At 45.8% G+C, this 24354-nt stretch overlaps 1 protein-coding gene across 1 annotated transcript in view; it reads right to left on the bottom strand.

The window, feature by feature from the left end:
- KIF19 (kinesin family member 19) overlaps positions 1-24354 on the bottom strand; it is a 46290-nt gene extending 21936 nt beyond the window's left edge. The window contains exons 1-5 of the mRNA XM_063120081.1: positions 24295-24354; positions 21816-21896; positions 5559-5669; positions 2755-2842; positions 1883-2019 (exon numbers count right to left, since the gene is read on the bottom strand). Of these exons, the coding sequence (XP_062976151.1) occupies positions 1883-2019; positions 2755-2842; positions 5559-5669; positions 21816-21896; positions 24295-24339 (462 nt within the window). The 5' untranslated portion in view covers positions 24340-24354. The remainder of the gene's footprint in view (positions 1-1882; positions 2020-2754; positions 2843-5558; positions 5670-21815; positions 21897-24294) is intronic.

The following is a 24354-nucleotide window of genomic DNA, read 5'->3' as shown; positions in this document are numbered from 1 at the left end:
GTTCAGCCTGTGGCAGCAACGGTGCCCGACTTCTAGCTTCACATGCCTGCAAAGAGGCAGTGGTGTGGATGCCTTGGCCATGGACTGCGTTCAGCTTGGGTCAGCTTTCGGGGTCCCACTGCACATGCTTGAAAAGTTGGCTTTGGGTTGACACACCAGGAGCTTCCCTGGGCTGAATTCAGTGGCATGGCGGACACATACCCAGGGGCAGTGCAACTTCTCGGTTGTCTGATAACTGCAGCATCCCTGGGCTAATTTCTGAATAACTCTGGAGAGATTTGGGGGAAGAAGAAAGGAAGCGGAGAGCAGGGTTTCAGCCTAGAGGGAGGATTGGAAGTAAAGCTGGGCAGTGATGGCCACCAATCTGGATGGCTTTAACAGGGGGTTGGATAAATTCCTGGAGGAGAAGGCTATCAATGGCTACTAGACCTGATGGTTGTATGCTGTCTCCAGTATTCGAGGCAGTAAGCCTGTATGCACCAGTTGCTGGGGAACATGGGTGGGAGGGCGCTGTTGCACCATGTCCTGCTTGTTCATCCCTGGCCGATGGCTGGTTGGCCACTCTGTGAACAGACTGCTGGACTAGATGGACCCTTGGTCTGCTCCAGCAGGGCACGTCTTTTGTTCTTAGGTGAGGGAATGGGGAGACCCCCCCCCTCCACTGGAGAAGAAGTGGAAAGGGACCGTCATTCCTTTGGCATCCTCAGGCCCAGTGGGGCTCTGCCATTCACGTACTCCTGCCCTCTCTGTTTTGTTGCTGGGTGGCTGCTTGTTGCAAGCTGCTAACATGTGTCAATATTATACTAGCCTGAGTCCTGTGGCGTAACCAAGGTGATTATCTGTGCACAGTATGGTGCATACAGCAGCCATAAAGCCAGAAAGGATGGAGGGTGGGGTGTCAGGGGAGAGTCAGCTTATGGGGTATGGGGAGGGGAGGCAGGTATAGCTGGACAACTGCAGGACAGGGATGCATTTTGGTTGTGAAGGCTACTGCCCAGGCAATCTTTTTTCTTACTCCAGCATTAAAGGCAAAAGGAGCAGGAGATGCACATCATTGTAATATGCAAAGGGGTATGAATTGGAGCTGCGCTTGGTAGCCCAGGTTCGGAGATGTCAGACCCTTGTGCATAGCAGACCTATTTTTTCTGTTCATGCATTACAGACATGGACATCAGCCTCTTCTGCAGTTGCTTTCCTGCTTGCACCTTAAGAACGTAAGTAATAAAAATTATGTAGGACACAGCTCTGACTGTGGCAGCCCCTCAAAAATGGTTGTGTGTATCGGTGTGCAGGAGATTGGAAACCAAACACTGTCTCAATGAGTGTTGTCTCTCTGGTCCTTTCTACACCTAAGGGTGTAGAGGGACACAGGGGAGACGATCGTGGGATTTCCGGCTTCTGGCATCATCGCCCTGTGTCTAGACAGCTGTGCGACATCCCAGAAGTGAAGAGGGATGTTGCATCCATCGCGACCACCATTTTTTAAAAACAAAAAAAACCAGGAGCCAGAGCGCACTTACGCTTCAGCAGAAAGTAAGTAAAAAAACTAAAAAAGAAGAAGTCCCGACCCCGCTTCCCCCTCAATGTCCCTGGACTCCCCCTGGCCTGACTCCTTCCCTCTGCTGACCCCTGCTACTTGTGGGGAGGAGGAAAGAAGCCGGGACCTTGGGATTGTCCCAGGATTGCAGGAAAAACCAGGAAAAAAGTGGTCCCAGGAATCCCGGGGAAACGAAGGGATCATCCCTGCTTGCTCCCAGGATCCCCTGTGCGTCATTTGGACACACAGGGATCGTCTAGGGATGATCTTGGGGGGAAAAATCAAAGGTGTAGAAAGCCCCCGCTCTCACACACACACCTCCCCTGATCCCAAGTAGGGACCCACCTCCAAGTAGGACATGGACACATCATACTCCATGTCATTGCTGGTCTCCTCAATAGCGCGGAAGAGGTCATTAAGTGTCCGCACATAAATGCCAGGTTCGTTGTCAGTGCCAAGCATAGTATAGGTCTTTCCACAGCCTGAGGTTGAGAGGAGAGTAGGGAAAGAAAGTCTGGTAAATAGGGATATTTTCATTTGGGGCCATCAAAGGTTGGATCTCCATCTTACCACGTTTGCCTTTTAAATTTGCCTCTTTGCTCCTTCAGCTCTTCACTTTCCAACAGAGGTCATTTCTTAACACACTGAAAACCACTGGAGATCATAGTAAGGTAAACTAGAGCAGGGGTGGCCAACTTGTGGCCTTCCAGATGTTTTGGTCAATGACTCCCCTCACCCCTGGCTATGTTGGCTAGGACTGATGGGAGGTGTAGGCAAAAACATCAGGAAGGCCACCCGCCCCCGTCCCCCTTGAACTAGAGGAAGTTAGTGACTCTCTAGATGTCCAATTCTCTTGCTTTTGTGCTCGCAATTGTTAGGGATAGCTTATGGGGGTTAACATGTATTTTGGGAGAGGCTGGTCTCTGGAATAATTATTCTGGAATGGAAGGGAATATGTTGAATGGTTCTACTGGAATAAGATGAGGTGATGGTGTGAATATAACTTTGTTCAGGGATGGAGTAAGAAAGCATTTATATCAATTTCACACTTCAGATTTACTCCACCGTTAGTGAAAGGACACACACAGTTAGACACCCATCATGGAAGGAGCCAGAACTAAAACAGCCTATGCCTACAGCAGCCAGAGCTTGGTTGTCACAAAATCACAGTGAGGCGAGAAGGTGTCTCACATTCAGAGCTAAACCTGTTCTCTTACCAGTGGGGCCGTAGGCAAAAATCGTAGCATTGTAGCCAGAGATGACACCTTCAATGAGGCCTTGGGTAGTGGCACGGTAGACTATCTCCTGCAGGGGGAGATGAACAGATGAGGGTATCAAAGAAAGAAATACTTTCCAGGGAGGCAAATGCTCTAAATACGAGGAAGCAGATACCCAGAGAGACCTGCTTTTTCCACCTGCTCTTCGCTCATTTGCTTAGCTACAGCCAGGCCGACCACAGCATGACAGAGCCTCTCAAATGCTGCCATGGTGAACACTCCTAAAGCAGGAAGAAGCTGACCATTCCTCAAGAAAGAACATTTTAGCCATTCATTTGAACTGCTTTTCTGCTGCATCACCCACTGTTTTATCTTCATTGTACTTTTTTTTGTATCATGCGTTGCTGTTTTAATTTAGTGTTTTCAAAAAACTCCCGAAGTCAGACATTCCCCTTGGCAGAACACCAAAATATCTCTGGCCATTTTCATAGCAGACAAGCATCTCCTTCCCTTTTTCTTACAGAGACCTTGGCCATTTCTACACCAGCCCAGTGTAGAGGGAGGGAGGGGGGAGGATCTCACGATACCTTGAACTAAGGTGACCATATGAAAAGGAGGACAGGGCTCCTGTATCTTTAACAGTTGTAGAGAAAAGGGATTTTCAGCAGGTGTCATTTGTATGCAGACAGCATCTGGTGAAATTACCTTTTCATAGCAATAGTTAAAGGTGCAGGTGCCCTCCTCTCTTTTGTATCTGGTCAAGAGGGCAGGACTCCTGCAGCTTTAACTCTTATGATGAAGACAAAATTTCACCAGCTGCTACATGCATTCAAATGACACTTGCTGAAATTCCCTTTTCTATACAACTTTAAAGATACAGGAGCCCTGTCCTCCTTTTCATATGGTCACCCTACTTGAACGCAAGATCCTCCCCTTAGTCCACATGTGGGCGCGACATCCCGACCCCTCTCCCCTGCACCCCTGATTCCTTCTGGCCTGGCTCCTTCCCTCTACTGCTCCCCGCTACTCGTGGGGAGGAGGGAAGAAGCTGGGACGGGCGGCCACACCTTCCGCGGTCTCAGGACAATCCCGAGACCACAGGAAGAATTGGATTTTCCCAGGGGTTATTTATCCCTGGGAAACCCCGCGCTCGTCCTCCCTGCCCCCGGGAGTCCCTGTGCATCATTTGGATGCACAGGGACTCGGCCATGACCAGCCTGCATTTTTGGGCTGGTGTAGAAACAGCCCTTGTGTCCCATCTGGGGAAGAGTTAACAGAAAAGCAGCCCCAGACAATAACGATATCTTTGTTGCTGAGAATACTCGCTCTCATCCTAAACTGGATAGGCTATAGGCCCAAAGGAACTGGGTCCATAGAACTGAATCTGTTAGGGGGAAAGAGGACCAGCAAGGCAGCAGCTTCAATAATAATAATAATAATAATAATAATAATAATAATAATAATAATAATAATAGTATTTATTTATTTGTTACCCGCCTCTCCCTCTGGATTGAGGCAGGGTACAACACAAATAAAACCACCATAAAATACATAAAACTAATTCAAACATTTAAAACCAGTGCATCATTAAAAGCAGCACACCGTGTACGCATCAGCCATGTATGCACACAACTACTTATCACATTGATTGGAGGACAGTGGCAGCTGACACTGCCTCCAGGCCCAATCAAGAGACAGAAAAACTTGGCTGAGGGATGCCCCCTGCCCCTGTGTATGGCCAGATCTACACCTTGTGTCAATTCCTTAAGAACGTGGAATAAAAAGCAGGATATAACACTATGAAAGCAGTATATGGAATATGGATTGTGCCCCAACAGTTATCAGTGAACTTCAATACCACTATAAAGCAGTAATGTAGATCTAGCTCAGGTGTGGCCTCACCTGTGCTAGCAATTGTTCCTACCTCCTTAGAAAGTTCCCTTCATGATCCAAGAAACATGGCATTGTGATGGAGCTGCTATAGAGCCACACAAACTGGGGCCAAGGGGCTCATGACACCTGAAAGACACCAGTGCTCCTTCTCTGCTATCAAGCCCTGAGCTATGGTGATTCATGGCCGCACGGCAGTGACCATCCAGCCTGTGATGACTGCTTGGCCATGCACTGTCAGCCACACTTACGCTCCCCCCTGCTCCTGCTCCACCCACCCCAGCCCCCTACCCAATTTCTCACTCCAGGAGAATGACTGGCAGAAGAGTGACAGATCAAGGTAGCTCCAGTTTCGCTCGAATGTGCAAATGAGTCTGAAATGGAGCTGATGAAACTGGAGCTTGTGGTTTGGCCCAGCCATCCCACCTGCCACCTGGTCCTACGTCTGAGACAAGCAGGAAAGGGAGGCTGGGGTTACAGGAGTCCTCAGAGACGAACTTAGATGTTACACAGCAGACATGTGTTACACCCTCCCGGTTATCTTTTTCAATGAACACCAGCCATAGGAGGTTGTGACTGGGAAGGAAGCAAGGGTGAGAGAGGAGAAATTCTTCACCCTTTCCCAGGCAAATTGGCGACCTACCTCCCCACCCCTGTTAATTTTCTATTTGTAGGGGAAACCTGCAAAATTTTCCCAGCAGGTGAGAAAGCAGTATGGAGAGGACGGTTTCGAATAGAACATCACCTCGTGGAGTAAGGTTTGATTGTCCCTTTAACTCCTCCCCCTGCCATGCCTCCCTTAGCAACTTTTCAAGTTAAAATAAGTCAGGAGACTGTCACAAACACCTAACATGGTCCACCTAGTTGGGCCTTCGGGTCCTCAGTAAGTGAGTGTGGATGCTTGGGCCCCTTACCTGGGTAGCAGCAAAATCGAAGGCTACATCAAACATATAGGATTTCTCTCTTGAGCGGTTGGCGCGGAGCACGTCATCAGGATCCTCCATTGGGTCCATCAGGACGACCATCTGCAAGAAACCATATTGGGATTATTCCTCCCCCCCATGCACATTACATTGAGTTTGGGGTTCTTGTTTTTTGGTACACTTCCAAGCCATAAGGAAGCAGCTGGGCAATGGAAGAGACCATGTGCACACCAAGTCTTGCTTTGGTTCAAAGGAGAAATTTTGAAGCCATATCTGCAAACCTGTTCCCAAACCCAATCTTTCCAGATTTACTCATCCATTTTCTGTTCCCCTAAAAGGAAGGAGCAGTAGATGAGAGTTATGACAGCATCTGTTCAAACAATGATCTTCAAACTTAAGCTGTGGGGTCAGACAATAACTTGAATGTTAAAGGCTGTTGAATGTGGTGTGGGGGGGAAAGCATCACTGCTTGGGCTGTGTACATTCCTTATCTTCTCCCACTCTTGTCAAACAGGATCTGCAATTTTGATAATGCTTCAAAATCTTGCAAAACTTATTTGACACCGGGGCTGGAAGTGGGATCAAAGAAATGAGGGTATGCATCAACGTTTTCCAACCTAGTGATCACCATATATGTTGGACTGCAATTCCCATCATGCCCCTGCTAATGGCCATGCAGGTGAGGAATTATGGGTGTAGTAGTCCAACACATCTGGAGGACACCAGGTTGGAGAAGGCTGGTGGATACCATTGGTAACAATGCCTCTCTATCACATCTTTAGATTTATTATCCGTCTACATCATCATCTCTCTTCAAAAGTATTCTCCATTTCTGAACTTATTTTGGAGGGACCCAACACTGAAATCTTGCCTTTCTTCAGGAGCCATTGTCACATAACGCAAAAATGTCTTAAGAAATATTTTTGTAAGCCACCTTGAGAGCCTTCGTGGCTAAAGGGCGGGATAAAAATGCTTAAATAAATAAATAAAAATGTAAGAATTCTCAAGTTATTTTTACAGCCTTTCCCCCAGCAGACAAAATCTATATCCTAGTGACCCACTAGGATAGGCAGGAGGGTGTTAGACGTGTCTCACAAACCAAAGGTTATATATCAGCCTATTATTTGGAACTTGCTGGTATTGTCAGGGCTGGGCCAGGGTGGTGGTTGAATGTATCTCAGTTTTAGAACTGGAAACTCTGTTCTCTAGCTCAGGATCTTTGCGATCAGTGACTAGTGCTGAAGGAAGCTGCTGGTCTGAGAAGCAGGGCAGGAGGCACTGCTCGGTTGCCCCGATAGGGGTGGAGGTCCAGCTCCTTGCATTCAGTTTCTGCACTTTGGTACAAAACTCCAAATGATTTAGAGATGGCCAACTAGCCGTGCGCCTACCTCAGATCACACAGAACTCTGAAGTGTGGATTGCAGCATGAAGGGCACAATTCTACGCATGTTTGGATAGAAACAAGTCCTACAAGTCCCAGCATTCCCCAGCCAGCGTGGTTGTCTGAGGGATGCTTGGAGTTGTAGGACTCTTTTCTGTCCAAACATGTAGAGGATTGCAGCCTAAGTTGTATGAGAAAACACTTGGCTAGACTCTGGCCAATTAAATGTGTAGATCTGATGACGTCTTATCCAAGGCAGCTGTTCCTTCCTGAAATCATCTCCCTTAAGGTGTAATGGCTTTTAATAGCCACCAAACACAACTGGATCCCCCCTGGGCACTGTGAACTGGCTTCTAACTAATTAGACTGCACAGCCTGTAATAAGCACAGATGTGCTGGGAAACACCCAGAGGGACAACAATCGAGGCTGGGATTTGATGGGGGAACTGGCTGAACTGATATTCCACTGCCACAAATAGCTAGCGGGGGACCTTTGAGGTGCTGAGCCTAATAGCTTGCATATTATCACACTAGCCCAGTAGCAAGTTCACATGCCTGTCACCGATGAAGGAGTAGATCTAACACAAAAGGGCTTAAGTCTTCTGTACTGGCCTAAGAAGGGGGAAGATCTGTCACAGGAATGTAGAAGTCAACAATCGCCAACGCCTGTCTCAAGCAGAGCTGTTGAATCCCTTTTGGCTCAAGGGCCAAATTTAATTTCAGAGAAGCTCTCGGGGGCTGCATTCCAGTGGTGGGTGGGCCAAAATTTCAAGTGGGCTGGATCTGGCCCATGAGCCTGAGGTTCAACAACCCCCTGGGCTTGAAGGATAGATCTTTCCATGACAGCCCAGTATCACAGGAAGATACTTTATACCAGGTACTTTATACCAGGTATCGTGGGGCTTTTTCATGTGAGGATTTATTGAGGAATCACCATGGCTCACATTTTATGGGCGGTCCAAGTGACAACATTGTCATCCACCCATGTTTTCCCAGCAATTCTCCCGACTGTTTGCTTAATGTGGAAAATCCGTGAAGGAGGTAAAGAGCAGAAGAGCTGCACATTTACATTGATGGTGTGGACAGGAAAACGCAGGATGGAAGCACGATGGGGCAAGTTGTCCCTGGGGAAAGTGGAGATGCCCCTCCTTTCTTGATGGCTTGCCATGTATGTCCTGTTGGTGGTCCATGTCCTGCAGCTCCTTTGAGCTCTTCAAAATGGCATTCGCAGCCACTCAATTCATTTTTCTTTTGCCACTTTACTCCTGGAATGCTCCTGTTTAGCACCAGTACTGAAACAGCTTTCTTAACTTTGTAGTTTGCTTTAGAGCTTTTTAAATTTAACCCTATTTATTATTCATATTTATTATTCAAAACATTTATTGGCTGCCTTTAAAAATGTATGTTAGTGGCATTTCAGAATTATGGGTGTAGCAGTCCAACACATCTGGAGGACACCAGGTTGGAGAAGGCTAGTGGACTCCATTGGTAACAATGCCTCTCTATCACATCTTTAGATTTACTATCCGGCCTTAGCTAGACCTAAGGTTTATCCTGGGATCGTCCCGGGGTCGTCCCTGCCTGCCCCCCCCCCCCCCGGAATCCCCTGTGTGTCATTTACATGAACAGGGATGACCCCGGGACGATCCCAGGATAAACCTTAGGTCTAGCTAAGGCCTCAGTCTACATCATCATCTCTCTATAAAAATATTCTCCATTTCTGAACTTAATTTGGAAGGACCCAACACTGGAATCTTGCCTTTCTTCAGGAGCCATTGTCACATAACGCAAAAATGTCTTAAGAAATAAAAAAATGTGCAAGGAATATAAATTAAAATGTTTAAAAGTTTTGAATTGCGCGCGATGGTAGTGATGAGGCGGCGGTAGTGGGGGGGGCATCGAGGCTTTCTTTTTACATAGCAGCGATGTGTTGCTGAGGGGGGAAAGGAATCTGCTCAGTTCTTTAAAAAAGAAACCGATCCAATCTCCTTTGAGCGCTTCAAAACCTCATTAGCAGCCAGTTAATTATTTGTATCCTTTGCTGCTTTTCTCCTGGAACGCAGTGCTGAAATCACCTGCTTAACTTTGAAGTTTAATATACAGACTTGCTCAAGGACTATAAATAAAAATAAAATAAAATGGTGTAAGACGGCTGATCTGGGGTGTGTGTGACAGGAGAATACTGAGGCTTCCTTTTTTCAAAGCAGGGTGGGGGGAATTTGCTCAGTCTGCTCTTAGCTGCGCTTCTAGTAGCCATGTTTGTTGGGAAGGAAGTTAGCAGATGCAGGGTTGCTGTGTGTTCCATATTTCTAAACTTAGGAATTCTGAAATATTGTACTCCCGTTAAAATTTTAAGTTATTTCTTTTAGAAAACTAAGGTGTGCAGGTGAGTTACATTCTCCAATGCACGTGGTCAGAATGGAGAAAAGGTGCTGGGGGATGGGCACAGAGCAAGAACATGACAAGCAACCAACCTCAGGACACCTTCTGTCATGGACCGCCCCCCTTGTATAGACCCAAACTCCTGCTATGGCCTGAAAAAAGGGGCTCAGTGTGGATCATAGGTTGCAAAACTAAAGGCAACCAAACCCAGGACAGATACTGTCTGACTATGAAAAAAGGCCTCTGTGGAAAGACCCTTTGTCCATCACACCCAGTATTATTTACTTCGATTGATAGTGGATCCTCTGGGATCTCAGGGATTGAACCTGGGGACCTTCAGCATGGGCTACAGTCTGCATGAGCCATGGTCCTGCTCCTCAAGGCAGTCTGGTCTGAAGGGCATCAGCAGAATCCTGGAGTGATGGGATAGGAAGACTTCTAGATGGTAAAATAAGGCTGAAAGGAAGGTAGCAGAGAACTGTCAGATCAGCCATTACCGTTTTTGGCACTGACCCTTTATCAGATGTCCGCCCACCTGGGCAACATTAATCTTCCTTTGTGCTCCTCTGATCCCTGCCAGCCCTAATCTGGGGTGACAAAGGGGACAGGCCCATACTAGCCACAGGGACGCCATTGCTAGGCTTAGATCAGGTGTCTGCTTGCTTGGCTTAATCCCAACAAGATCAGGAGCTAGAGAAGGAGACGAAGAAGGAAATACGCGTGTGTGGTACGGGTGCACACAATGGGACCAGCAATGTTGGGAGGGGATGCAGCTCTAATTCCCTGATGGTATCTGACATTTGCATGTTTGCTAAGGAGTGCACAACATGGGGAGGGGGCTTGTTTTAGACCCTGAAAAGAGGTAAAGGAATGATTGGATTTGTTTTATTAAAAATAATCACTTTTTTTTTTTTTTTTTTTTTTTGGCAATGAAACAAGAATTATTTTCTGTGGAGCTTAACCAAGTCAACCTGAGCCCCAGGTGGTTTTCTTAGAGTGCTCTGGCTGGTCCCCCCTGGGGATGCTTCTTAAGGTTCATATCATTAAGAGTTCTTGCTCAGCCGGGGGATGATTCTGTAATCCCATCCCCAGGGACCGTCTAAAGCGTGACTCACAAAGGCCTCAAACCCTTGAAAACTTTCGCTCAGGGTGGGAAGGGCTGCTGCTGTTGTTTTAAGTAGAACTGTTTCGGTGGCAGAACTGGATACCTGCTACAAAGGTAGCTACCGATGGCACAGTAGATTTCAGCATCTGTCCCCCGTGAGCACAGCTTGTCGTCCCTGGGTGTGCAGATATCAGATTGCCCGAGGCAGCAACATTAGCTTGGGTTTCACCATCTCTAAGAGGCCTTAAAAGGGGCTCTGTGAAAGGCAATCATGATACTGGGCACCAAATAAAACAAAAGCGTGTTTGGAAAGACACAGGGAGAGATCAGCCACCATGGTGTGCAGTGCTGTGGTTAGAGTGTCAGGCTAGGGGTGGAGAGAGCCCCGAGTTCAAATCCCAGCTCAGCCACAAAACTCACTGGGTGAGCTTGGACCAATCACGGTCTAACCTACCTCACAGGGTTGTTGTGAGGACAGAAGATGATGGTGGTAAGAAACATGTATGGCGCCTTAAACTCTTTGGGGGGAAAGGTGGGATATAAATGTAACAAATACGAAACAATGGAACATATCCCAGGCGGGTCCTTCTCAGCATTTTAGGGCCCTCCACCAGTTTTGAGTTTTCTTTTAAGAAGAGAGATCCTTGTAAGTGAATTAATTAAGTCAGTCAATAGCTCCACCTGCTACTAGCATTAACAGCAAGATCCACATAAAAGCAATGTCAGCGCACGTCAGTGCTACTGAAGTAGCATAACCACTCTCTGACGTTAATGAAGGATGAATGGTTGCAAAGGGGGCATAAATGGCCATCGACGAGACACAGTGAAGGAGGAGGGAAGGGGGTGCAAAATTAGTCACCAGTTACATGGCTGAGCACCTCTTGCTGCCTGTCTGATCTACAAGGGGAAGGAGGCTGTGGTTCTTGAATAGCCCCTGAAGTTATTGTTTAGCCTCCATCTCACTTTGGAGATAGTTCTGAGGTATATGGGTCATTTCAGTCCACTTCCCTATGCCAAGGGGAGGATTTTAGAAGCAACGCTGCAGCTTAAAAAGGAATAACAGACTTTCCTTTGTAATGAATAAAGAGACCTATTAAGGAGAAGTAGGGAAGTGTTTTCCGTAAAGAGCACATCGCTGAAACCGTACACGCAGGTATGGCGCCTGCATTTCAAAAAGGAAATATTGGAAAAGGATCAAAGAAAGACTACACTGTGGCTAAGAAACAAATCTTATTATTGCATCTGCTGAAGTGGGCTATGCTCCATGAAAGCTTATGGCAAAATACATGTGGCAGTCTTTAAAGTGTCACAAGGCTCTTTGTTGTTGTGGCTGCAACAGAATAACACGCCTACCCTCTGAAAAATTGTATTATGTGAAACTTAATAATTATTATCCAAGAGAAGTGTGGAGGGCTGACTTAGGCCCTTTCTACACCTAAGGATTATCCCAGGAAAATGAAGGGATCCCTTGTGTCTCATTTGGATGCACAGGGATGATCCCGGGGGAAAAGGCAGGTGTAGAAACGGCCTTAATCTCTATGTAGTGAATGCAGTTCAGGGTATTAAAAACAAACAAATAACTCTACTAAGAGAACTTTAGCAGATAAAGGGTGAATAAGGATTCACACAACTGCCCCACTGCACTGTTTTCCTGCTCTAGGATTTCAGTCATGGTTGGGGTCCACGTAAAAAGGAAGGGTCCTACATACACTCAGCAACCCTCAAAAATGAGTTGTAGATGCTAATCCCAATCAGAATAACAATGCTTCCTAAAAACTATGAGACTGTATTATTTGTTTTTTACTTGAAAGATTTCTATACTGCCTTTCTGAAACACCGAGGTGGTGTACAACAATTAAAACACCACCAACAATAATAACAACAGCATAATACAATATTTAAAAAGGACTTGCATAACAAAAGTATTAAAAACAGCGTTAAACCCCTGTTAAATTTTAATGACTTATGGTGCAATCCTATGCACGTTTAGCCAGAAAAAACTCCTATGCTAGCTAGGGGATGCTGGGAGTTGTAGGACCTTTTTCTGCCTAAAACATGCTTCAGGATGCACCCTAAAACAATGTAAAAGGCAGAGTTAATGCTTGATAACTCAACTCTCTACCAGTTCAGACTATTTCTCCATTGGGCTTTGTCTGCTAGCAGCTTTTTCAGGGTCTCGGACAGAGGCCCTTCCCAACCTCGGCTATGAGGTGGGAAGGATGTGCGACTGGGGCAGCCTGACTGCCCTAGAACTTCAGAGGAGCCGCATGGTTCTGATAGGGTTTGGTATGTATGTCTATGCATTGTGTGGTGTTGGCTCCTAGCACAGAAACGTCTTGCTGAGGTTGTGGATGCGTCCCCTTCTCTCCCTGTCCGTCCCCCCACCCCACCCCATCCCCCCGCATTTGGATTTGGACGGTCATCCTGTTTCAGGTGAAGCTGCTGGCAGCTCTCTTGCCCATTGTCCCTGGAGAATCAGGACATTGTTTCAGTGGGCATTAATGGGCGCTTTGTGAACTGCCAAAAACGCTTACTGGCTGGCCTCATAACTTCAGTTGGACAATTGGGCCTCTGTGCAGCCCTGACCTGAGCCTTCAGCAGAGGATCTGAAGGAAGAGGGAAGGTGACCTACTACTGAGCACATTCGTAAATAGCCTTTCTTTCTTTCTTTCTTTCTTTCTTTCTTTCTTTCTTTCTTTCTTTCTAGGACATAGACAAGATACATATTTTCAACAGCTGCAATCAGAATCATAGAATAGCAGAGTTGAAAGGGGCCTACAAGGCCATCCAACCCCCTGCTCAATGCAGGAATCCACCCTAAAGCATCCCTGACAGATGGTTATCCAGCTGCCTCTTGAAGGCCTCTAGTGTGGGAGAGCCACATTGCAATGACAGGCAGCAATGCAACAGGCAAAGCATTACCCCACCAATACATGTCTATGCCAGGAAGCAACTTCATCAGTTGATTTCTGACAGTATATTGCAGCTTTTCAATCATTTATTATATTTCTATAACGCCCCATAGCTAGAACTCTCTGGGCGGTTCACAAAAATTAAACACCATTAAAACATATTACATCAAGTACAGGAAAAAAAGTATTTGCATAAAAACATATAGACAGAAAACACACACATGGGCAGCATATATCTATGTAGCCAAAGGCAGTCCAAGACGTAATTAAAGGCAAAGTTAGAGAGAGAAAATGATCTTTAAGGGGATGGATCTTTAGCAAAGGAGTGGAGATCTTAACAAGTTAACAAAATGGTGCATCTGTGTGTGTTTCCCAGTTCCGTTGCAAAGGGCAGAACAATTAGGAAAATAATGTCTAAGCTATGTGCTGCAGCCTACTAGCGGGTGCTGCAACATTAATTAATTAAAAGCGTCTTATGTAGGGTGACCATATGAAAAGGAAGACAGGGCTCCTGTATCTTTAACAGTTTTATTGAAAAGAGAATTTCAGCAGGTGTCATTTGTATGCATGCAGCACCTGGTGAAATTCCCTCTTCATCACAACAGTTAAAGCTGCAGGAGCCCTGCCTAGTCTGACCAGATACAAAAGATGGCAGGGCTCCTGCAGCTTTAACTGTTGTGATGGAGAGGGAATTTCACCAGGTGCTGCATGCAAACAAATGACACCAGCTGAAACGCCTTTTCAATACAACTGTTAAAGACACAGGAGCCCTGTCCTCCTTTTCTTATGTTCACCTTATTTTATGAGCTCAAAGCATCTCTCAATGATTCATTGCTCCGACCTAATCATGCCTAGTGGTAGCAAATTCTGCTGCATCTTTGCATTGGATGTCATTGGGTCATTCAATATCTCACAATGCAGGATCATAACCGTAAGGCCCACTCTCAGGAGTTTCCTTACTATGGGGGAAATCCGCACGTCGTTCTGAGATTGCTTCTAAGCGACCTCAGTGCGGCGTGAAAGCGAGCGTGTAACTTGCCTTTTGAAGAGCCGACGAAGAGACGTCCTTCCCGCCGCCGCCACCCAACTCCCTCCTCGCCTGCTGGGACGGAGAGCTCGGGGGAAGAAGGCGGGGTGGAGAGCTTCTTCCGCTCTCAACCCCGCCTTCTTCAGCCGAGCTCTCCCCGCCAGTCGGCGAGGGGGTCTGCGGGTGGTGGCGGCGGCTCTTCGTCGGCTCTTCAAAAGGCAAGTTATACGCTCGCTTTCACGCCGCACTGGGGTCGCTTAGAAGCGATCTCAGAACGATGTGCGGATTCCCCCTACATCTCTGCATTTCTCTGATCTTGCTACCCTTCCATCAGAAGACATACTCATGACAGAGACCCACGCTAAAGCCTTTTTGCATATATTTTCCTTCCACACGTTGCTCAACTTTCAGGATTGACAGCATTGTTACACAGAGCAAAGCGTACCTGGAAAGAACAAAGTAAACTGAACTGAAATAAAATAAACGGGGTGGTCACGCGGCATTAAAAGTAAGAAGGAAGACGAGGAGTTCCACAAGTTGAGGCTTTTCTCATGATGGTTAGTTCTTACTCTTTTACATCTATAAAAGCAAGCCTTCAGCATCAGACCAAAGTGTGACTCCAATTTTAACTCAGCTCAGCTATCAGGAGACTGGGGAAAAGCCAGGAAAGAGCTTGTTCATATTACGGTTAGATCTTTCTTGGCTGTTACTTGAGAACTTCTTGATGAATGTATTAGAATTTGTAGAGCACTACAAAAGATTGATGTATTTATTTTACAGTATTTATATACCACTCCATAACTAAAAGAGATTCCAGAGCAGTGAACACAGGAATAAAATGGTATAAATAAATAAATAAATAAGAGCTTTGGCTATGGGGCGGTATATAAATGTAATAAATAAATAAATAAATAAATAAATAAATAAATAAATAAAATGATTAAAACTGAATATTAAAATTCTTCAATTGAAAACAGAATACCAATAAGAACGGTCGCTGTTCAGTTGAGGAATGCTTCCTGGAATAAAAGTTCTGTAGTGGGGATGGGAAATATGGAACCTGCAGTTAAATCCAGCCTCTCCTCAGATCACGCTTAACCGAGACTCAGGCCATAGCTAGACGGGGTGAAATCCTGGGATCATCCCTGTGCGTCCACATGATGCACAGGGGATCCAGGGAGGGATGATCCCTTCCTTGCCCCGGGATCTCGGCCTCCCCTTCGAGCCTGCTTTTTCCACGGCCTCGGGATGATCCCATGGAATGTGTGTGCGGGCGTCGCAGTTTGTCCCGGTTCCCCGCGAGGAGCTGGGACCCACGCACAGGGCACAGAGCTCCTCAGGAGCTCTGCGTCCATTGGGGGGTGAGAGTGGGGAAATTAATTTAAAATTTTAAAAACTCACCTTTTGCACACATGCATTTGTGCGCTCTTCTTCTTTAAGAAAAAAAATGGCGGCCACGATGTCCTCTCCCTCTGAGGTTGTCGCACGCCGCGTGTAAACAGAGGGGGAGATCTCTCACCCCTCCGTCACCCTAGACCAGGTAGGTCTAGCTGAGGCCCTAGAATAATCTCTCAGGGTGGGGACATGTGTGAAAATATTTGCCAGCTGGCCACTTTAGAAAGCAGCTCAGTGTTTGGGGTTTTGTTCTTTGTTTTTTCTACCTGTGCTTTTTGTAGGTTAATCTCACTGTTGGGCAACAGGGAAATTAATATGTGTGTATAATTCAATTAATAAAATACAAATAAAACAGGAATAGATGCACTGATGTCTGGAAAGGATGACAGAGTAAAAAGGGGAGATAGTATCTTCCAATGGAGGTTTTCTTCTTGGGTGGCAGGAGAGAAACGAGATGAACGATCAGGCCTAAGAAGTTGCAATTAGGGATGGGAGAATGAGCAATGTTTGAGGTTGCTCAGGACTTGATTCCTGTTCAGGTTTGCGACTGCTGCTCGGTCTGCACGAATGGGGAAAATGCACAAATTGAGCAACGATCAAACGTGAAAATTTGTGAAAATTTCCCCAAACTTGTGCAACTTTCCTCCATAGACTAAAATGGGGCTTTCAGTCTGCAGGGGAAATTCGTGCACATTAGGAAATTTGCACAAAACCAAACTGGGAAAGTTGCGCAAATCAAACGTGAGCACATGTTCACATGTTTTGCTAATGTTCACACCCTAAATTCTCACACATCTGTAGTTCCAATGCCACAGTTAATTTGGAAAATGAAAAATGCCGGGAGTCAGGTCAGCTTGCTAGCCACACCCTCTTGACCTGGAAACCCTTCCTAGTAGAGATAACTCTCTTCTGGGAAAAAGGAGTAAATTGTTTTTATTTAGTGGCCTTGGCTTTTGGTGATCAGGAATAGAGAGGAGCATACATTATGTACCATGGGCTTTTTGGTGGCAGGCCGACCGACAGAAAGGACTCTGTTACTTCTACTTTGCAGGTCCTGAAAATGAGCTCTGACTAAAATTACCCCTGGCAAGAGGCCACACAGCAAGCGGCACTAGCCCTGTGAGGACACTGTTGTATGCCACAGCGGACAGGTCGTTCCGTGTGTGTATTTTTTAAAAAGGGTCTCTAGGAATCCCTCCACTAGTCCAGTACCATAACCCGGAAACAGTTCTAATTTTGTTCTTTACTGTTTAATCCCCCCCTCCGCCCCGCTTTTGAATCCAGTGCATTATTGTCATGACGACAAATCACTCCCATAAACAATTTGCTGGCATGGCCGATAAAGCATTGTCCTCAGCTGGATGGGGCAGTGAGGGAGGCTGTCTCCAAGGCAACCTTGGTTTCAGAAGAAAGGGAGGGACCCCTTCATGCTGTATCGTTGGGGGAGCAAAAATAACCACAGTGATCAACAGAAACTTGTATCTCCTCACACAATCTGCAGCCAACTCCTGTTTCCCAAAGAACCCTCTATCTGCCCTGTTTCTGCTCCTACTGTTGCCACAGAGAGACAAAGCAACTGAAGGTCAAAGCAAAGGACGCAGAGAGGCACTCTAACTGGATACCCTGGAGGAATTGTTAGTAGACAATTGCCTCTTAGAGGCGTTCATATATCATCATTACCACCCTAATCCTTGCTACAACTCTGGGACTCTTCAGAACCATTTAAACCTTTTCACAAACAGTGATTTCCTCTACGGAGGTCACTTCCATGCAGGAAATCTTAATGTCGGCTTGTGTGCATGCATCGCAAATAATGTTTGTTCTGCCACAAGTACATGTTGTGGGCATGCAGTGGGAAGCTGCAGCCAATTAGGACTTTCTGTCCTGTATAAATGCACTGAAATGAACATATGTCAATAAACAGGTAGATTTCCTATAGGCCAGGGGTGAAAATCCCATCCTTCAGGGGCCCCAATCCAGTGACCTGAGGTTCCCCAACTGGCAATGCCCCTTTCCTCTTGTTCCCTCCCTAACTGCCAATCGTTTGATGGTTTCCCAGTTTTTGATCCCCCCTGCCCCCATTCGAATAGGTTGAAATGCTTTTCCTAGGGCTCAGTTACTGGCAGTAAAAGCTTTATGCTAAAATACGTAGATATTTCCCCCCCCCTTTCCTTTGTCCCACCCACTTTTGCCTCATGAAACTTTTATTGTCCAATCTCCCTGTCCCATTCAGATAATTTACAGGGGGTCCATGTTTGTCTTTTTTCTTACGGGGGGGGGGAATCTGTTCAGGAAAAAAAGACAGAACCACTACACGTCTTCTGATGGTAGTGCTATGAGGCATCTGTCTGGAAGTAGCCATAATAGAGGTATTTATACTGTAAATGTTTTAATTTTTTTATTATTCTAATGGATCAATGCAGCTACTAAAATTTTGATAAATCAATTCACTTCAAAGCTGAATTATTTCCACTTTTTTCCCTTGTAAAATCATGAACCTTGACCTTCTGCTTGTCTGATGACCCAGCAACACCCTGATGATAGTCTTTACTTTTCCTTTGGTTGCCATTTTGAGGATATTACTGCCACAGGTGGGAACAGAGGGAACAGGCAGAAATATACAGCTGCAAGTGATTGGAGTTGGGAGTGTCGTCTCCATGGAAGAGGAACAAGAGTTTTTAAGAGAGTTGAAAGTGTTTTGAGGGGAGAAGTCAGCTTGCCACAATATACACACATTTCTTTTGTCCTGGCATCACCTCAATACAAAACCAAACCTACAAAACCTGTTTACCCAAATCTGCAAGACCTATCTACCATAGGAGAAAGGGGAGTGAATATACATTACTGGGCCTAGTCCTACCATTAGGCAGAGTGAGGTGGCTGCCTCAAGCGGCAGGAGCTGAGGGACAGGGAATGGATAGAGCTGCATTTGTCCTGTACCTCCTAAGCTATTCTATTGCCCTCAGTTGTAGTGGAGGATGTCCTGTCACCAGTGTCAAAATAATATTCAATTGCCAGTCTGGTTGGCTTTTGTACATGGAATCCAGGGGTGGAGTGGGGAGAGAGGTGCCATATTGTCTTTGCCTCAGACAACAAAATGTTGGGTCAGGCCTGAAATATACATTATGAGCATATCATCCCTCTTTCAACCTTCCTTCAGCACTCTGATAAAATCCTATAATCTGCCTCCAGCCCCCCTCCTCCCCAAAAGATCCCCCCAAAGCTTGCACTGTTCAGACCTGATGCAATTCCTCAATCGTAGCAAATATAGCTCGTAAGTGCAACACCTGGACTCCCACCGGGAACGTCTGGGTCTCATGAGCCAATCTTTCTGGGTCAATCAGTCAGCTCTTCCCAGCAACTCTCAAGGGGAGTGAGGAAGTATCCTTCTAATAAACACACCTAATTTCCCCTCTGACTCCAGCAAACGGGAACCAAGCATGGCTACTTAGCAGCTGTTAATGAGGCCCATTTCCGAGCGTATTCAATGGCGGAGAGGAACCACAAATGAGATGGCGTTGTGGGGGTGTTATGGGGTAGTTTGTCAGAGATGGTGGTGTGGGGTAGCTCAGCGACTTTGTTTACATTCTGTGCTCTCAACAGCAGCAAGGTTTAAGAGCCATGAGCACATCCATGAGAAACCTAACAGAAACTATTCTTGATAAAACAAGAACACTCACATTTGTTAATGGCAAAGATTCACCTCCCCGCAAGCTTGTTTCCGGGCTGCTCAAAATGGTAGTTATCAGAAAAAAGACTATCTGGACATGGAAGGGACCAGGAAGTGAAACAATGGGAGCAGTTGGGTTATGGGAAATCTAGCCACAGAAGCCAGTGGAAGTGAAGCTGGTGCAATATGAACATAGGGGTTAAACAACAATTGAAGTTTTAAGGTACTGGTGATCTGTGAAAAATGGAACAACATATAGAGTAAGTCCAGAAAGGGAGAAGATGTGACCTAGATTTTCTTGGCATGTAGGGAGGGTTGGAGCCCACTGAAATTTGGGTGGAAGTTATGCTTCTGATTAAACCATCCTCATTAGACACTCTGCAAGTGGAAAGCCTTATGCATCCAGGCCAGCCAGAATCCCTGGTTTTGGGGCTTGTGACATTTATTTCATAGAATTTCAAGGCTGCCAACAGCTCTTATAGCACTGAACAGGCATGACCTATTAATTTATTGGTGCGGTTACACATGGTAATTAATTTGAGGTTCCCATCCTAGAGTTTACCCATTTTGGTAGTTTCAGTTTATGCTTAGCAATGTAGTATATGTTGGAACCATTGTAAAGGGAGTTTCTATAGCCATAGTCCCAAGCCGCATCTGAATGAGGAAGTCCTTTTCTTATCCTTTCTGTTGCAAAGAAAGTATTAGAGAAGAACAAGGGATTGTTAGTTAGTCCTTTTGGTAGCTGAGGTGGGTTGGAGGGGAGAGTGAGTAATGGTTGAAAAACAAGAATGAAGGGAAGGAGCGATTGAGAAGGCAAAGGCCTAAGAGAAAGTAGAAAAGACCATGAGGGGTGGAGGAGACAGGAGAGCGAAAGGAAGGAAGGGAGAGCCAAGGAGTAGGGATGGATGGATCTCTCAGCCTTTTTCCAATCTTAAACTCATTCTATCCCATTTCCACAGCAGTTCATAACTTTAAAAAAAGTTGTACAAAAATGTGCACACTTATTTTTAAATGTGCAAATTTTTGTGTATGTTTTTCTAAAACATGCATTTTTACCTAACATTCACATTTTTTGCAAGCAGCATTTCTTTATGTTATGTTATGTTGTTTTTATTATTCTTCACATTTTTCTGAATACTTTCCCCTAATATATGCAGTTTTATCTGCATTATTTGTTTGGAGAACTGTACTGCAAATTTCTGAGAAGTACAAATACTAAGCTGTTTTGACGTTTACATTCAGGAAATGTGAATTTGGTAATTTCTTATCAAAATTCTCTCTGAACCTTACCAAGGAGGGTTATGTTAACGCTCAAGCAGGCCCTTAGGACAACAGAAAGGAAAAGGAAAAAAAAGCTTAATATTATATTTTCCCTACATTCTTTATTTTAACATCAGACTTGCATATACTGAAATTCCTGAAGTAATTAATTAAAAACTACTGTTTCTACTAGAGATGGGGCCTTCTCACCTCTGCAACCCCCAGTAACAAATTGCACAGGGCATATGGCATGTTGGGAAGAAAGAATGTGAGTTGAAGTCCCACCATGGAGTATGCTCAGAAGAAGAGGCACCAGTGCTGAGTGGCACCTGCTTTGCATGCAGCATCTCAGAGGACATGCTTTGGATGCAGAAGGCCCCGGGTTTTATCCCTGGCATCTCCAGTTCAAAAGATCAGGTCGCAGGGGATGGGGAAGACCTTTGCCTGAGCCCCTGGATCATCGCTGCCAGTCAGAGTCGACCAGCCTTCCACAACCTGGCACCCTCCAGGTGTTTTAGACTACAGCTCTCATCATCCCTGATCATTGATCAAAATGGCTGGGGTTGGTGGAAGTTGTAGTCTGAAGCAACAGGTTGCGGATGGCTGGAGTAGACCATAGTGGGCTAGACGGGCTCATGACAAGAAGCAGGTCCCTGGATCCTTATACATTGAATGCCTTTTTCTCCCTGATCAACCCCAGCCAGCTTTACCTGTGGGATGAGACATCGCAGCTTCCAGATCTGAAGGCAGGCTGGAACCCCAGCCATCCTCTTTATTATATATTATTTATTTATTATTGTTATTATTATTACTACTACTATTATTATTTATTATGTTTATATACGGCCCCAAAGCTGAAGCTATCAATTTATGTAAACTGGTCTTACCCCTCACCACCCCTGAACCGAAACTTCAGATTGCACTACCTGTTAGTGATGGCCATTGCAGTGTGTATGTGTGTGTGTGTTTAAATTAATGAAACCTGCTCTTTCCCTGTGCCCAAATCACTTCCTGAAGCTTGGTTTGATCCTGGTTTCAAAGTTCAGTTCACCAACTCACTTGTGAGCCACCAAATACGAAGTCCCCTTCCTGCCCCTTCCCGAGAAGACACGATACCTGGTCATCCACTTTGTGGGCGATGAGTGTGGCTCCTTCTTCCAGCTCCACCATGCTGATTGGTCGTATGCGAAGCGCCACCTAGAACACACAGAGGAGATGGATGAGCTATGGAGAGCTACAGAGGTATCCCGCAGCTAGCAAAGGACAAAGCGAAAGAGACAGAATTGGTGCCTACCTGCACGGGAGCCATGGCCCTCCGTGCCATGGCCATCCAGAGGCACAACGCATGAAGAAAGTTCCTTCCGCTTCTGAATTTTACTCGAGGCACGTCTGGTCAATTCCTTCCACCTCCCCCACTGCCCAGTATGCCTCACCTGAGGCACCATCTGTCACTCGAGAGACTATCAACTATGTCTCTTTGAGGCCCTGGCAGGCAGCCGCACACAGACAATTATAGCATTTTTCCTGGGAGAAAGGAAACACTGCCCCGAGAGCAGCATCTCTGGCTTCACACACTGCCGAGCCATGGATCAACAGAAGTCGCTTCAGCCACGTGAGCCCACAAGGTTCATTTCTTTTCCCCACTCGCCCTCTAAAGCCAACAGCTTGAAGCTGCAATGACTCGAGCTGTTTGCTGACTAAAATACCTGCTTTTTACCATGCAGGTGCTAGCAAAGCCAGACGGTGCAGCCTGATGCATGCTCTCTTGTCTGAAATCCATTTCCAGGGCTTCATTTGAGCCAGGGCTCTCATTTTAGCACATTGAACCTTGGCTCTCATTTTAGCACATGGGAAGAGCCCTTGAAGAAAGTACCCCTAAGCATGTGCAGAGTACCTTTTTCCTGTCTCATCACCTGATGTCTGAAATTTGGAGGAAAGGCTTTCAAGGACAGGGCCCAGGGCGAGCACAAGTTCTGGGCAGGATTGTGTCCCGGCATTTTAGAAGTTGTGCCGTTAATTTCAGTGAAAGTAAAACACCAACTGTTCCTGGAGAAACCAGGCCTTATTGCTATGTGGTGTAAAGACTGCAAAATGTGGTCGTTTCTTTTTCTTCCTCTGCACTTTCAAAGCCCATTTGATACAGCAGGCTTGTTCAGACAACACGCTAAGCCATGGTTAGGCTGCTAACCCTTTTGCAGCAAATGGTTAGTGAACATCTTTAAACCACGCTTATGTAGCCACCATGGTTAGGAATGGTTCATACAACACACTAAGTCATAACGTTTAGCTCAAAGTGCTTAACCACCATGGCTTAGCGTGTCATCTGAACAGGGTCAGCATTGCACAGGCTGCTCTCAAGCAACCCTGCTTATATGTCAGCACCGTTCCAAGAACACCTCTCTCAACCCTAATGAATGCCACTTTGTTGTATGCACACAGTAGAACTTCACCTGTTTCAAACCAGAGCATCACTCAAAAGCAGTCAGGAAATTCAAAGTCTGGAAAACTGAGAGAGAATACGATTTGTATGACTAGAACCTTGTTCATACACATTCAGACATAATACTTTCTGGGGGAGCTTTCCTGTATAATAAACTGGAATTTCAGATAACTGGGGTTTAGTTAAGGGGCATTCTCTTGAACAGTGTGGGTAACTTCACTTTTTTTATTTATTTATTTAGAATTTGTATATGCTGCTTTTCAATATAAGTTTTCAAAGCCATTTACATAGTACAGCATGGCTTACAAGCCTAGCTGGGAAAGGTTGTTTACCCATGTAGATCTTCCATCCTGTGCTCATAGAAAGTCTTGATAATCCTTGTCTCTCACCCTTCTGCCTCATTCTGTTGTCTCTCTTCATTGTTTAATTTTATATTGGAAGCTCCGTGTTTCCCATCCATGTGTGCTCTCATTATAATGAAGTTTAGGAAAACACAATGGATTGTATGTACAACAATACAGCAGTTATTTTTCTAACCTGCCAGACTGACTGTGTTTATAATTCTGGTTCTCATTCTGACAAATCTTTTCAACCCAGAGAGCACCCTTAGCACTATCCACACTGAGCTTTCGTTTGCTGCAACGATTTCCAGAGAGGGCAGCTGCATTAGTTTGTTGCAGCAGAAACAACAAAGATGCATGAAGTGTTAACCTCAGATTGGCATAATTCTGCCAAGTTGAGGCTAACACTTCCCGCATCTGATGAAGTGGACAGTGTCCATAAAAGCTTATGCCAGAATAAATGTGTTCGCTTTTAAGGTGCCACAGGTGTCTCCGTTGTTTTCATGTACAGGGTAACACAACGCAGTTACTAACTAAATCGATCCTTCTCCAGTATATTTGATTAGTTCGTTCCTTTTCTTTTCATAACCGACTGTTTCCCAAATATAAAGGGCTGTGTTGAATTTTCTTCGCCCATGTCCGAGTGCCGCAAGAAGCCCTGCAGACTTTGAACTCGCCGTCTCCAGCCGGCGAACAGTCCTTCCTTCCCCATCCCTTATGACCCCCACCCCCACCCCAAAAATGCCTACTTTCTTCTCCTCCTTCTCGAAGTTGCCTCAAAGGGAGTGGGAAATGCGAAGCCACTTCCACTCACCGTGAGCTGCTGGTCTTTGGAGTCGCTCGTCTCCTTCATGATCATGGCAGGGGCGCCCCG

The sequence above is a fragment of the Elgaria multicarinata genome, chromosome 3 (assembly GCF_023053635.1).
Source record: "Elgaria multicarinata webbii isolate HBS135686 ecotype San Diego chromosome 3, rElgMul1.1.pri, whole genome shotgun sequence".
In the NCBI taxonomy this organism is placed as follows: Eukaryota; Metazoa; Chordata; class Lepidosauria; order Squamata; family Anguidae; genus Elgaria; species Elgaria multicarinata.
This window is presented reverse-complemented; position numbering and strand designations above follow the sequence as displayed.